General features: G+C 41.4%; 1 protein-coding gene across 3 annotated transcripts in view; it reads left to right on the top strand.

Annotated features, from left to right (window-relative positions):
* LONRF2 (LON peptidase N-terminal domain and ring finger 2) overlaps positions 1-8700 on the top strand; it is a 34462-nt gene extending 25762 nt beyond the window's left edge. For 2 of the 3 annotated variants that reach the window (XM_074535790.1, XM_074535791.1), the window contains exons 10-12: positions 2197-2359; positions 4309-4458; positions 4809-8700. In XM_074535790.1, coding sequence (XP_074391891.1) covers positions 2197-2359; positions 4309-4458; positions 4809-4967 — 472 coding nt within the window. In that variant the 3' untranslated portion in view covers positions 4968-8700. The remainder of the gene's footprint in view (positions 1-2196; positions 2360-4308; positions 4459-4808) is intronic. The other variant, XR_012579117.1, reaches the window with a different exon arrangement.
* The last annotated feature ends 4727 nt before the right edge of the window (positions 8701-13427 follow it).

The following is a 13427-nucleotide window of genomic DNA, read 5'->3' as shown; positions in this document are numbered from 1 at the left end:
GAGAGGTTTGCCTTATGAGATGCAATAGTTGCTGACTTCAGAAGCTGCATTAGCAGGCTGTAGAATGGATGATGAACATGGGAATTTTTAAGAACACATCAGACAGGCAGGCATCCTCAGGAACAGCATTTTTGTATGTGATCATCACCGGAGCTGAGAAGGGGTCAGTCATTACTGAGGCTTGGCAGCCTTTCCTTGTCCACTCCATGCTTCTTGGGGGGAGAGAAATTTTATTTTTCTCCCAGACTGGACAGTAAGGTAGCTGTAAGAGTACAGGAGATGCTGCAGCTTCCAGTCAGCCGTGGCTGTGCTGCAATGCCATTTGGCATGCTGTCAGTACTGCACTCAGTGGAGTTCAGACTCCAGCAGCAGTTGATGTTCCACAGGCCCTTTCAGGTCTATTACCAATTTTCTGAAAGTGAATACTTGAGAGAGTGAAGACAGAATTACCCTAGGACTTTGGTGATAACTCTCCTTAACATCCCTGCAGGCTTGTGGAAGAGCCAAATTTATTTAGAATCAGGTACAGTAATACAGAGAGCCATGGCATTACAATCCCCAAAACACAATAATTGGTTTCTTAAATGGCATCATGAAGGGTATTTTAAAATTAACAGTATGGTTAGATTTCTAAGTCATGTCTGTTTTGAGTTACTGAAATAATGAAACTTTTTGAGCATGATGACTTAAATAAACAGCTGAAGTGCAGGAAACCTTAATCTGCAGACACCTGCCAAGGCTGTTCCAGCTTCTTACACAAGTAAAGAAGTTCTTCTGTTTATTCAAAATTGCGAAATCAACTTGGGAATACAAGAAGCAGGGAAATTTGTTTTGCCTCTGCTGAGACATGGATACATACCTCCCTTTAAAAACACAGTGACAGTGCATGTTTAGTTCATTACCTTCCTCTGGTTTATGTCTCCATTTTAACTTATAATTGGTAAAAGAATATAAGCTCTTAATGGTGTCAGCACATTTTATGCCTGTCTCCAGGTGCTTTCTTGTCTCTCTGATTCAGGTCCTTGTCTACCCAAAAGTAACCCCTCTAAGGACAAAAAAGACAAAATCATCACTTCTGTATTAATTTCAAAATCCAGTATGAATGTTACTAAAATCGTTAATTGAAAACAATAGTTATGTAGCTGTTTAAATAGTGTATAGTGTAATATTGCTATAACAAACTAACAGACTTGCTTTTATTAATCAGTCCTGTTGGTAGAGTACCAGGACTTAGCTGTGTGCAGCTCTGCTCCTCCTGCTCTTCCTGATTTTTTCCTGTACACTGGCTGGGAGAGAACAGTTGTTCCCCACCCCTCCCAAACCCATGATTTCTGGTAGAGCAGAAACAGGAGTCATTTCTTCATCACTCCATTGTAAGAAATGACCAAGCCCTAGTAAAACAAGCATTTCCATGATAAAGAATTTATCAGACCCTGTAGAGTTTGGTATCTTGAGATTGAGATTAGATACAGTGCTTTCTCCTGCTTAACAGTAGGCTGAGTTGTAGACCTGCAAATGTATTGTGGTGAAGAGTCATTGTGCAATCAGCCTCTCTAGTGAAATCACTGCACCACAAAGGTAGAGTTAGGTAAGCTTCGTAAAGTAAAAGTTAATTTCGTGCCTGTTTCCAGGGTGTGATTAAAACGCACTACGACTTTCCATATAGTGGGTATAAAAGTGTTTTTTGAAGAGGATATTTTGAGTTTGATTTGACTTTTTTTTAAAGGAAACAAATGCAAGAAAAGACTTGTTATATGGAAAACTTTTTTCTTCTAAAGCCTGCAGTCTTCTGCTTTCACCTTGGAGTAGGGGGTTAGCCCTCACAGCCATGCATTTGTTCCTCACTTTCTGTACTTCCCTTACAGTATCTTTACCCATCTTGTTTTCTTTGCAAACCAGATGAATTTGCCACCAGCAGCTGGCAACTCCCATCATGAAACATGCTTCATTTAGTTTCCTGTCCTTTTCCAACCCTCCCACCCCATAAACCTGCCCTGCAAAGGCTGCTGCCCAGGTCCTCTGAGGGAAGGCAGAAAGGGTGGGGGTTGTGTGGCTTATGTGAATAAGCAGAAATGTATTGTCACCAAAGCAGAATCCTCTTTCAACTAAGAAATGGTGAATTAGGCCCAGTATTTGTCCTGATGTCTGTAAACACTTGTTGATGACTTCCACTTTTATGCCCTTCTGTCATTTCAGATTTGCAGATCATGGCTGTATATTAGAGATCAGGGACGTAAAGTTTTTTCCTGATGGACGCTCAGTTGTTGATACAGTTGGTGTCCGTCGTTTTAGGGTCTTAAGCCATGGCCAGCGAGATGGATATAACACAGCAAACATCGAGTATCTTGAAGATAAAAAGGTGATCTATGGTGCAAAGTTATTCATACCCATGTATTGCTGGATTCACTTAAATAGCCTTTCCTTGTTGCATTTCAAGCTAGCTGTGCATTATTTTTAAGCCAATATCATTACAAATTCACTAAAGCTCTGTTTTAAAAACCATGGAACAAACTTTGTATCTTCTTTCCCTTTCTTCCTTTCTTCCCTTATAATAATCTCTGCTTAAAGTGTTACACTCTTTTCATGGATCTCAAAGTAGCTTCTAGGATGCTGAGGTCATGGTGTGTAGGTGAGGTCAGAGTAACATTTTAAAACTGGTACAGAATTTAAAGCCTTCTAAAAGCACATGCTCCTGTTGGTAGAGAACTGAGTGTTCTTTTGCACTGAACAGACAGTTGGCACACTTCATATGTCCTCCAAGTTCTCATTTACAGAACAGGTCCTCAGGTAAATGTGGTAGTCTACTCTTAAAATGAGTTCTTAGGGACACGTAGTTAACCATGCCCTGTATGAGCATCCATTAGAGCTGACTGAGAACAGAGAAATGCAGAGAGGGAAGTAGATTTTAAAAGCAAGTCCTCTTAGCAAAGCTGCATCAAGGCAGGTGTTTGTAATAGGTGTTGACCAAAAGTTGAATTTTTGGCCATGCTTTCTGGATCATCTTTAGGCTGTGTCTATAATACCTTGGTAGTTGTTAACATGGAGCTTAGCAGTAATCTCCTGCTGATTGATGAAGTCAGTTCTGTCATACAGCTCTAGAGTATTCTCACAGTTGAAGTGAAAGTCTATAAAGCCTTAGCAGTGCTGTTTAACCTGTGTAGGGTGATGCAGTTGTTTGCCAGGGCATGAAAGGTTGAGCTTGTGGAGGTGCCTCTGCCTGTGAAAGGCTGGAATAGGCAATCTGTTCAGAGTGAGGGTTGTGCTCTAAGTCCCTAGTGAAGAGTAGTGGAACTCAGGTATGCAGGCATTGTTTATAGAAGGTGCCAGAGATCCACCTCTTCATGATTAGAGTGAGATTCACCTTGTCTCACAGTGGAGACTGGTGTCTGTTCAGTGCCCTACATCCATATGTCTGATGGTCAAAAATCTCAGTTCAAAGCTACCTGTTTGATATGCTCTGAGATACTTATCTTAAGATGAGATTAATTGTTCTCTAGAACTGCTTCTCCTTGATTGTGAAGAGCATCTAGAGCAGGTGGATCAGATGTGTACCTGAGTGGGTAGCATAAGTGAAATCACCTATGTGATGTGCACATGTTAAAGGGGGAAAAAAAACCCTCAAAAAATCCAGAATCAAAACCCCCAAAAAACCCCACAAATCACCAATTTGTAGTGGTTTTTGCTTATGCTTTTTTTTTTTCCCTAATAGCTAATAGTAGGCCTGTGCAACTAAAACACTCTGCTTCAATGAGGGTGTTTCTTCATGACTGTTTCTGGTATTGGGAAAGCATCACTTTCCCTGCTTCCTGCCTGCTCGGGTGTCTACCCTCCTCCTTCTCCTTGGCTGTCCTACCATGGCCTTACCACTTCTATAAAATAGTGCTGGTCTCTGAAGTGCTGTAGCCCCCCGTCTCTGTGCTCGGTGGCAGTAGTGTTTGTTGTGTTTTGCCAGATGACATACCACTGTCCAGAGGTCATTCTGTGACAGGGACTCGAGGCTGTGGGTTTGAGATTATAAATATGTCCCAGGGCTAGAGAGCATATTCTTCTATTATGCCAGCATTTAGGAATGGATACTAGTGAGGCAGTTACTGTTCCAAGAAATATCACTTCAGAACACCTAGGGGAGGGTAAAAAGCCTCCATCATCACAGGTTTGAAATCTGAGACTTAGGCACAGTTGGTTTACATAAGGACATTTAAACAGCTGTAGTCACTGCATTATTTTGCTTCGTTTGCTTCTGGGGAAGCATATGGACTCCATGGTATCAAACCTGTTTTGTTCCATCTCCCTTCTTTTAACAACAAGGTTGAAGGACCAGAATATGAAGAACTCGTCCGCCTTCATGATTCAGTCTATGATCAAGCTGTTGCCTGGTTCACTTCACTTAAAGACAATATGAAAGTGCAAATTCTCAATCATTTTGGATCTATGCCAGGAAAAGAACCAGAGCCACAGGTAATAAAACCTGCCTACTTATGCAGCCTTATTCTACACAGAATTTTAACACTAGGCCGTTTTCTGACAGATTGTTGCTGTGGTTTATAGACTCTTTATTCTAGACTCTTATTTACCCAATTTTGGTCTGTTGGCATGAAGCATGGTAAACAATATATCTGTGTAATTTGGTAGCTGAAGAGATAAATCTTAATGGTGTATAAGGTAAAGAGAACACCTGCAAATAAGTTTTCACTTCTTCCTTGTTTTGTGGTGACTTTCTTTTCAAATAGAAGGTGAGAAGGAGGGTGATGTTCTTCGTGGGGCTGGGCTGGTGAATATGTAACTGCATGTTTTTCCATCCTTTGCAGAGCAACCCCAGTGGTCCTGCCTGGTACTGGTGGCTCTTGGCAGTGTTGCCTCTGGAAAACAGAGCTCAGCTGGCTATACTGGCTATGACCTCCCTGAAGGATCGTCTCATCGCCATCCGGCGTGTACTGATATTTGTGACTCGCAAAAGACCCAGATAACATGGACTTGTGTTGTGAGTGGGCACCAAAAACATCTCATGACAGGTTGTTCTGGGGGAGGGCAAAAGGGGAGGGGTTGTTTTTTGTATTTTTTAAAGATTCTTTCAAGTAGGAACAGCCCTTTCTGACTGCGTCCTGCATCCATCGATTGCATCGGTTTTTTTACCTGGGTAGTCACCAAACCTCGCACACTCTCCTGTTGTCCTGGTGAAAATGGAGCCTCTGCAGAGCTGTGCTACATTTAAAATGTAGCTGATGGATGTGGATATTTGCTTCAAAGTACTTTGATAGAGTTGATGTTTCTAGCCAAGAGAGTTAAGTACTAGAGTAGTGCCATTGGCCTGCATGTGATCTGAATTTTCACTCAGTAGGAAGAGGAAACTGGACAGTGGATTGAAGAGGTGTTTCCTAGACTTTCTTGAAGGTAGTGAACAGAAGAGGAGTTACGCTGCCCAGCAGAAGTATGCACAAGGACTATAACCAACAGTACTCTCTGTTAGTGAATTGGAAAGCAGTCTGTCATACACCCACATCTCCCACTCTCCCACTCTCTCTCTTCAGCAAATAACAGTTTGAGGGAAAAAACAGGTGAAGCCATTTGTAGTCAAGGCATCTGAGGATGTTTATCTGAAAGAATAATAGCTACTGAATAAGCACACTATTTGGTAGCCTTAGGTAATCCCTCCTTTGTGATTTACATGTTGTAGCAGAATAAGTATATACAAAATGTTCGGAAATACATACTTAGGTTTCTTTAAAGAGAAAACCCAAAGTAATGCTAGCCAGTCTTACTGCTAAATTCAAACCTAGCCACTCACTAAAGTATAATAAACACTGCTGTGAAATAATGATTTCACGGGAGTACGAGGGAGGCATGCTGCAGTTTACTCTGAACACCTGCTCTGCCAGTGGAACCAGCGAGGATGAAAAGTGGGGAGGTTTCCATCTCCCTCCTTCCTGCAGTGTCATGCTGATCTCCTGTTACCTTGGGGTGGTCTCTACTGAACGTGTTTCAAACCGAAAGTATTGTAGTTTAGTACCAGTTGCTGTATGTGATGGAAATCAGCCCACAGTAACACCATGAAAGGAGTCACAAACTGAACCTATAAAGGCACGTCTCAATGCAAGCTTCAGTCAGGTGTTAAATTTCATTTGTCTCTTTGATTATTTTTTATGTATTGTTTTGTTAATATCTAACTTTGATAGCTGTTAAATTGATCGCTTGTCAGTCAAATGATCAACATATGCTCAACTGCCAATGAAATAACTCAGTGTTACCAATTCAATTGGCATCGTTTCGTATAACTAGAACTGATACTACCAACAGGGAAAAAAAGTTGACTTGAATCTCCATGTGCTGCAAGCATAGCAAGACCAATGTAAAGACTTGTTCATGTGCAGAAGTCTGGTAAGAAGAAATGGCTGCTTACCTAAATGGTCAAAGTGCCTGGTTTCTTTTTTAGTTCTTTTCTCCTTATTTGTCAATGAAGAGGTATTTAAACTTTTTTTTTTCCACTTTGTACATGAATTCTGGAAGAAAACTGCATTAAAATGCAGTGATTGGGATATATTACCTGCTCTCTTTGGGTATTGTAGTTATAACCTCTGTGGTCTGGGAAACAAAAATTCCATTTTTTTTCCTTTCAGCAAATGGCTACCACAAATGGTTTCTGTAACATACCCTGAATGTACTGTAACTGCCTCTACCTTGAACACGCCTTTTCTATTTAAGTGGTTTGTAAGTGTATTCTCTGAATTGTGAAGTGCATAATGTACAACCAATGATGTCATAACCTCTACAGTAGCCTTCTGCAAGTTCTGCTACCACCACCAAAATACTCAAAATTCAAGTTGAATGCATTTCCTCCAGGATTTGAAGATGATGAAGAGGAATTCACTGAAGTATAAGGAATTGTTGTGTTTGTGGGGAGGAAATGTCAGAAGTCAGTAGGTCTTCAGCCCACTGTCAGCTGAGCTACTGAAGGGTGATTTCACCAACTAATTCTTGGACCAGAAGATGGACTGTATTTGATCTTGCAATCCTTTCTGTTTAGCTTCCTGTTCTTCCCATTACTTTCCATGCTGTGGATTTCTCCAAGACTCATTAATCTTGCTTGTTTGTGTGTCTGGCCTAGTTTTGAGTGTTACTAGTTTAGCTGGAAGAGGATGCTGATGGTATTTGTATATTGCTGGTCCCTGATCTTATATGTGCTTAATTTTACAGATAGGAGTGCATTTAAGAAAAAAAAAAATTATCAAGGTGCTAGTTAGTGTCTTCTTGGCTTTGCCTCAGTAAATGTTAATGTTAATATTCTTCTCTGCAAAAGTGATTTTTTCAAGATATCTACTTTTGAGGTACTTCTGACAGAAAACCCTATGAAATGAGAGGTTGTTTACTGCTGTTCTGTAATGTGTAAAGACATTCTACATGGGAAATGACATTACTGTGTTCATGAAGGCCTGCATAGTTAATAGAGTGATTGTTACTGAAAAGAAAGCTGAACTGTAGAGGGATTTTTTTTTTAGTCAAGGTTTAAAGCAGTTTGTGAATATTTCAGTGGCTGATGTTTTGGATGAAGGATAACAACAAAGGAATTGTCTGTGTATGGATGCAAATAATAATATTAGCAGCCCAAAGCTGACATTTCTTCCAAAACATTGAATGCTGATCAAATAGCAAAGCTTTAATAAATAGACAAAATCACCACTGCCCTGTGGTACTTGCTTGTTAAGGGGAAGTACCAGTTTCATTTTTACCAAATCACCTCTGCCATATAATATCTGCAGCATCCAGTAGTACCTCATGGGAAAAGCTGTCTCGTTGCTCTCTAGAGGAAATGTCCACGTTACAGCCAGTCTGTGCTTAGGTGTAACTTGTTGCCAAGGTACATGTGGAAGCATTGGAGCTGAGCTCCTGGAAGAGATAGACAGGATTTGTTGCCTTTCTAGCTCATTACACTTTTCTTGCTTGCTGTCCAAGCAAGGATGCTGGGATATATGATGAGTCTTTTCACTGTGGTGAATGTGGCCCTTCTTTATACATCGTAAAGAGGCCAAAAAGAAAAAAAAATCCCTCTACCTCTACACCTGTTGTTCACCTGTAAAATTTCAAGCTACAAAATGATATATATATATTTTAACCTTTTTTGTCTTTCAGAAGCATACTAATTGTTTGCCACTGAGGCCTTTTATCTACTGTATTTTAATATGTTCATTTGATAGTCGTCGAGATCTCTTTGTACTTCTAACCTGTAGAACTTGTCATGTTTCTTACTGCTCCTTTTTCCTTCTTCTCCAGTCCACTTTTAAATTGATAAATAGAAAGCTGTACACTCTATTCCTGTTACATTTTACACTAGTGGAACTGGTATTTTGGTAGCGCCTTAATTTTGCAGTTGTGAAATGATTGTATCAACTCTTATCTGGGGCTTCTGACCAGATGTAAATGAGTATGTTTAATGTAGATAAACTTGAAACCATTTTTTACTGTTTTAAAGCTAGAAATTAAATGGAGTGTGTACATATGTATAAATATAAATTATTAATCTGCACCTTTTTGTATCTAGTAAATACAGGAGAAGTTCATGTTCTAACCACATTTGGCACTTCTTGTTGCATAAACAAAGCCAAAACTTTTTTTAAAAATTGCAGTGTTCATTTCATGTGTATTTGCAATATTCATGGGAAATGTGTTTAATTTATGTGATATTTGGAATAAACCAGGTTGAATTTATGCGAGTGTGAGTTCATGGGGAAAGCTTTATCACTGTGAGGACTGAGAGCTAGAGCCGAGGTGAACACGGTCTGAATGAAACAAGCCACTGATGTGCTGCTGTCAGAAGAGGGGTGATAGTTTGGTTTTCCTGACAGGAGCCCAAGGGCTGACAGTTGGTCTGATGAGGCTTTAGGAGGCAGATGGATCCCAGAAGCAGTGGTTAAATGTTGGGGTTCATGAGTTCGTGGCAATTGTTTCCGCCCCTGTGCAAGGAACTGGGGAGGCTGCAGGGGTTGTGGCACAGTAGGGTTTGCTGGGCACCCAAGGCAGACTGTGGCATTGGGGTGGGAATATGAGGGGTGGATTTGAAGGAGCATTGGAGGACTTGAGCCCTCAGCAAGGGCTGGGATGGAGGAAGGGAACCTTCAGCTTCCTCAGGAGTGGGTTGTGACAAAGATGGGGTGTGATCATGAATTTGGCTCTTCCTTTTGTAGCTTATTGGATTATTTTGTAGCCCTAAGCATGACCTGACTGTCCCAGTAAACTAAGCTAAAAAAATACATGGTAACAGTGAAGAACAACAAATGCTTTATTGTCTTAAGCCCAGTGAAATAAAATACCTTCAGGGTGCTGTGAAGGGAGGCAGTGTTCCAGAACAAGGCAACTGGACGTGGCTAGCAGCAGTGTATCAGGGGCTGGGACACTGGCAGCAGCAAAACTTTGATGATCCTTGTGGGTTCCTTCCAACTCAGGATATTCTCTTCTAAAACAGTTATGTGAAGGCAAACGCCAAGCCAGATTGTGGAAAGCACATCACGTTCCTGAGTTACATCTTCCTGCCAGCTAAGCTGTGGAGCAAAACTGCTGTGAGGCATTTTTGTAAATACTATAGCGTGATTTTTTTTCCTTTTGGCGTTGGATTGACTGTATGCACTGAATGTCTGAGCATACAAACATCAGTTACAGGACTGCTCTTCTAGGTTGCAAGTGTATGTGGGAGTGTCTGTAAATGCTGCTTGAGTTGCTTCAATACCCTGTACAACAGCTTTTTGAAACAACATTCCTTTCACTGAAGAAAGGAGGTTATCAAGGTTTCCTTTTTATTAGCCAGATCCTCGTGCTCCTTGAGACTTGAGAAGAATAGAGGTAAAGTAACTGCATGAAGTTAGTAAATAGCTTTTTTTCCCCTTATTCTGCATGTCCTTTGCTAGTAGATAGATACCAAGCCCTGCAAAGGCAGCATCTCATACTATGCCTGATTCCCTGAGCAATGCCATTCTTAGAGTGTGGAAACCTTAGTGGTTTGTTGTCTTGCATCAGTAATGAAACCAGGAACCAAAAATAATGCTGCTTAATTCTGTCCAACAGCTTGAAGCTGTTACCTATTGAATAATAGAATAAGAAGGATCAGGAGAAAATCTGATACTATCAGGTGCAAAAAAGAAAAAAAAGAAAGTGAATCCATGCCAGCACTTTGCTCAGTTCCTTTAACGACTGTGCCTACTACACTTGCAGCTAAAAGACAAACATGTTTTCCATTGCATTTACATTACATGGTAGGAACAAGTTGTTTCTAAATTGAGATGAATATCACTTGCTGACAACTTTTATAGCTCTGTTCTGCCATATGTGGGGTTCTGCCTTGTCTGCTAAATTTGGGACTTCATGCATCCATGGAAGAAATGTCTTCACTTGTAAATGTTGCTTACGTTTTTTCTCATAAACATCTGCTGCTCTTTTTGTGCAACAGCCATATTGGAGCCTTGCTCCTGGGAGGACCTGGATTTTGAACACAGAAGCTTTTGTTGGGGTCAGGCTAGTTAACCTTACCACAGACAAAGTTACAGAAACAGCTCTGGTCCCCTTTTCTCTACCCAGTGTGCTCCAAAGGTAGAGCTGCACTTTTAAAGTTTTAGGCCTGTGTCCTTGCAAATCTGAGGATGGCATGTTGAGAATGGTATACAGCAAGTGACCAAGAGCATAATCTGTCTTTACTACAGCAAAAGCCAAAGGGAGGCACCTCTCTGTAGCCCCCTCAGCCCATCAACCTGTTCACAACATCATAAAATCCTCCTACTCTCAGTTCAGCTCACAAAGCCCTCAGGGGACCCACTACCCATCATCCTGAATCTTGCCTGTGATTCTCTGCCCCTTCTCATCACAACATCTTGTTCTTCCCTTGCTGACCCACTGGCTTTCTTTTCAAGGGAAAAAAGAGAAAAAGTAAATAAACTAAAATCCCAGGAAGGTTTTGCTGATTGGTGGCTTCAGTTGTCAGTTCTTTGGCCAAAGTTATAGTAAGAGAGCAGGTTCAGACTGCAGGACTTCTTAAATCAGTGTAGATCTAGCAGAAGGGGGGAGGAAATACAGTGTCCATCATAAGTGGAGAGCTATCCAACTTCAATCTCGGCCCTGCCCTGGAGCGAGTACCTCATGTGTTCTGCTAGAGGCTGGGGTACCCCACAGTGCTGGCTGGTTGCCCTTGTTGGCCAAGAGAACACAGACTTGCTGTGGCTAAGTAGTCATGGTATCAGAAAATACCTAACTGCTCTGTGCCAGCTTTCTTTTCTTTTATCTGAAATTATTTGGCTTGGGCAGAAGGAGGAAGATCATCAGTTGCCTGAATGGAAGTTCACCTAGCAAGAGCCCAGCACCAATGTGATTTCCTTCTGTGTTCAGGGAAGATCTATCACCATGAGGCTGCATGGAGATCTGAACCTGCCACGAAGGTCTGTCATAGTTCCAGTTAAAGCATCAGTGATGGTGTGTGTTACAGAGAACAGCTCTTCTATTAAGAGGTGTACCAAAACTGTCAAGGTAAATTTGCTTTCTGCCACTTAGAGCCTAAGCTGCACCTGGGGCATTGCTGAAGGATGACTTCATTCCTGATACCTTCATGCATCTGCCTGGAGCCCTGCCCATACTTAGAGAAACACTGTAGAAAGGACATTGTTGTCTACAGGCACATCAAGAGGTGCTTCTTTATGTGGAGCACTCTCAGATCAACTTTTAAAGTAAATCTGTAAAGCCTTATGTTGTAGACCCAAAGTTCATTTGCCAATGGAAACCAAGATTCAAATAGAGATATTCAAAGAAAACAGAAGTTACTTACCCAGAACCAGAAATCACCTGGTTCTTTCTTTCCCTGGTCTCTACTGGAAGTGGAGGGCAGGAGGGCACGTGAGGGAACATCCAAACCTCAGGCACTGAGCCTGCAGTGGGACCAGAGTCAATTCCAGAGGAAAAGTGAATGCTGAAATATCCAGTCTGGTTTGCTTAAGGTGCAGTGTTCCCAAACCTTGTGTGTACTAGTGGAAAAACTGTTTGGAAGATAGGAAGTTACTTAAGAGTAAGTTTTTATTCTCCCTTGCTCACTGTTCTTATGAATCGACTCTGTCCCCACACCAGGTTTACTTACAAAGCTGAAGATTAAGCTCATTTGCACCCAGGCAGAGTAAAACCTCCATAAGAATTGGACCAGTTTCCAAGTAGTCTAATGTTCTTTCTAAATATTGAATACTAGCAGACACTTGGAAAGTACAAGAAATTCTTGCATGGGAAAAATTAAAAGAATCTGGCAAGATGTTTCTCCCAAGTCCCTCAATTTGATTTTTCTACACATCCTGGAAAAATTTCATTTTCCAAATTTATATATAGAATTTGAGGGATGCTCTGACTTTGAGCAAGTAATGTGGCATAATCATGGCATTCATAAAAAACAATAGATTCCTTCTATAATTCTGCAATATTGTGACCTTGGTAACACAGTGTATCTATTCCTCAGATTAATTGTGCATAAAGATCTTCCATTTTCCCTCATTTTGGATTGTTTTGTCTAGGCTCAGAGCTTCTGTTATTTCTGGTATGTTTTGTTTTGCTTAGAGAGGCCCAAATCGATCACACTTTTCTAAGTAAAGGAACTGTACAAAAAATGTGCCTCCCACTCTTCACATGCTGAAGTGTTTTGTTTGCTGTGTAGACAGTTACAAGGTTGTGTTCAGAACTCTTTATCTGAATCACGAGCTTCTCATTTCACAGAGGTGCCTCCTTACCAAATGGTGCTTTCAAGAAAGTAATTTTCTTGTTTACTTTGCAGCAGTTGACTCTGCCTAAGTGCTGGCTTTAGCCAGTTATTTTCAAATATTTTCAGTACGTGCTAATTCTGCAGTGCAGAGGCTTTTTCATTTTATTGTTGAGAGCAGTAAAAGGTAATTCCTCTTGGAGAACATGTTCTAAAGCATCGGTAAGGGTTGATGTTCTTCCAGTTGTAAGACAGCCTGGGTTTACATCCTTTTTTTAGCAGCAATATGTGTTCCCCTTTAGACAGACAGCTGCTGATTGCAGTTTGCCTTTTGCTGAGCACTCTGTTCCTTCTGCATCTGGTGCTGGAAAATGTCTTGGCACAGAGGAGTTAAATATTTCTGAGCTCTTGCTTGAGTCATCTGTCCCCGGGTGGGGAGTGGGTTTGTTGCAAGCACGTCCTGCTCTGGAGCTGCTCCTGGAGTAGGAGCAGGGCTCACGTCCCTCATGCACCGCCCGGCAGAGCCAAGGCAGGTCCCAACCAGCTGGGCAGGAGCACCAATGGCACTGTCACTTTGCCTCCGTGCATTCCAGGTGGAAAAGGGAATACAGGGAAAGCAGGGATGGTTTTGGCTCTGCTCTGTTCATAAGCTGCGTGTGAGATTGTTCTGTGGCACAGGCGCTGCTTGGCACAGAAGAGATGTGTGTGGCTGCAGTGTGAAATT

Source organism: Zonotrichia albicollis, chromosome 2 (assembly GCF_047830755.1).
Source record: "Zonotrichia albicollis isolate bZonAlb1 chromosome 2, bZonAlb1.hap1, whole genome shotgun sequence".
NCBI classification, from domain to species: domain Eukaryota; kingdom Metazoa; phylum Chordata; class Aves; order Passeriformes; family Passerellidae; genus Zonotrichia; species Zonotrichia albicollis.
Note: the sequence above shows the minus strand (reverse complement) of the source record. Positions and strands in the feature narration are given on the sequence as shown.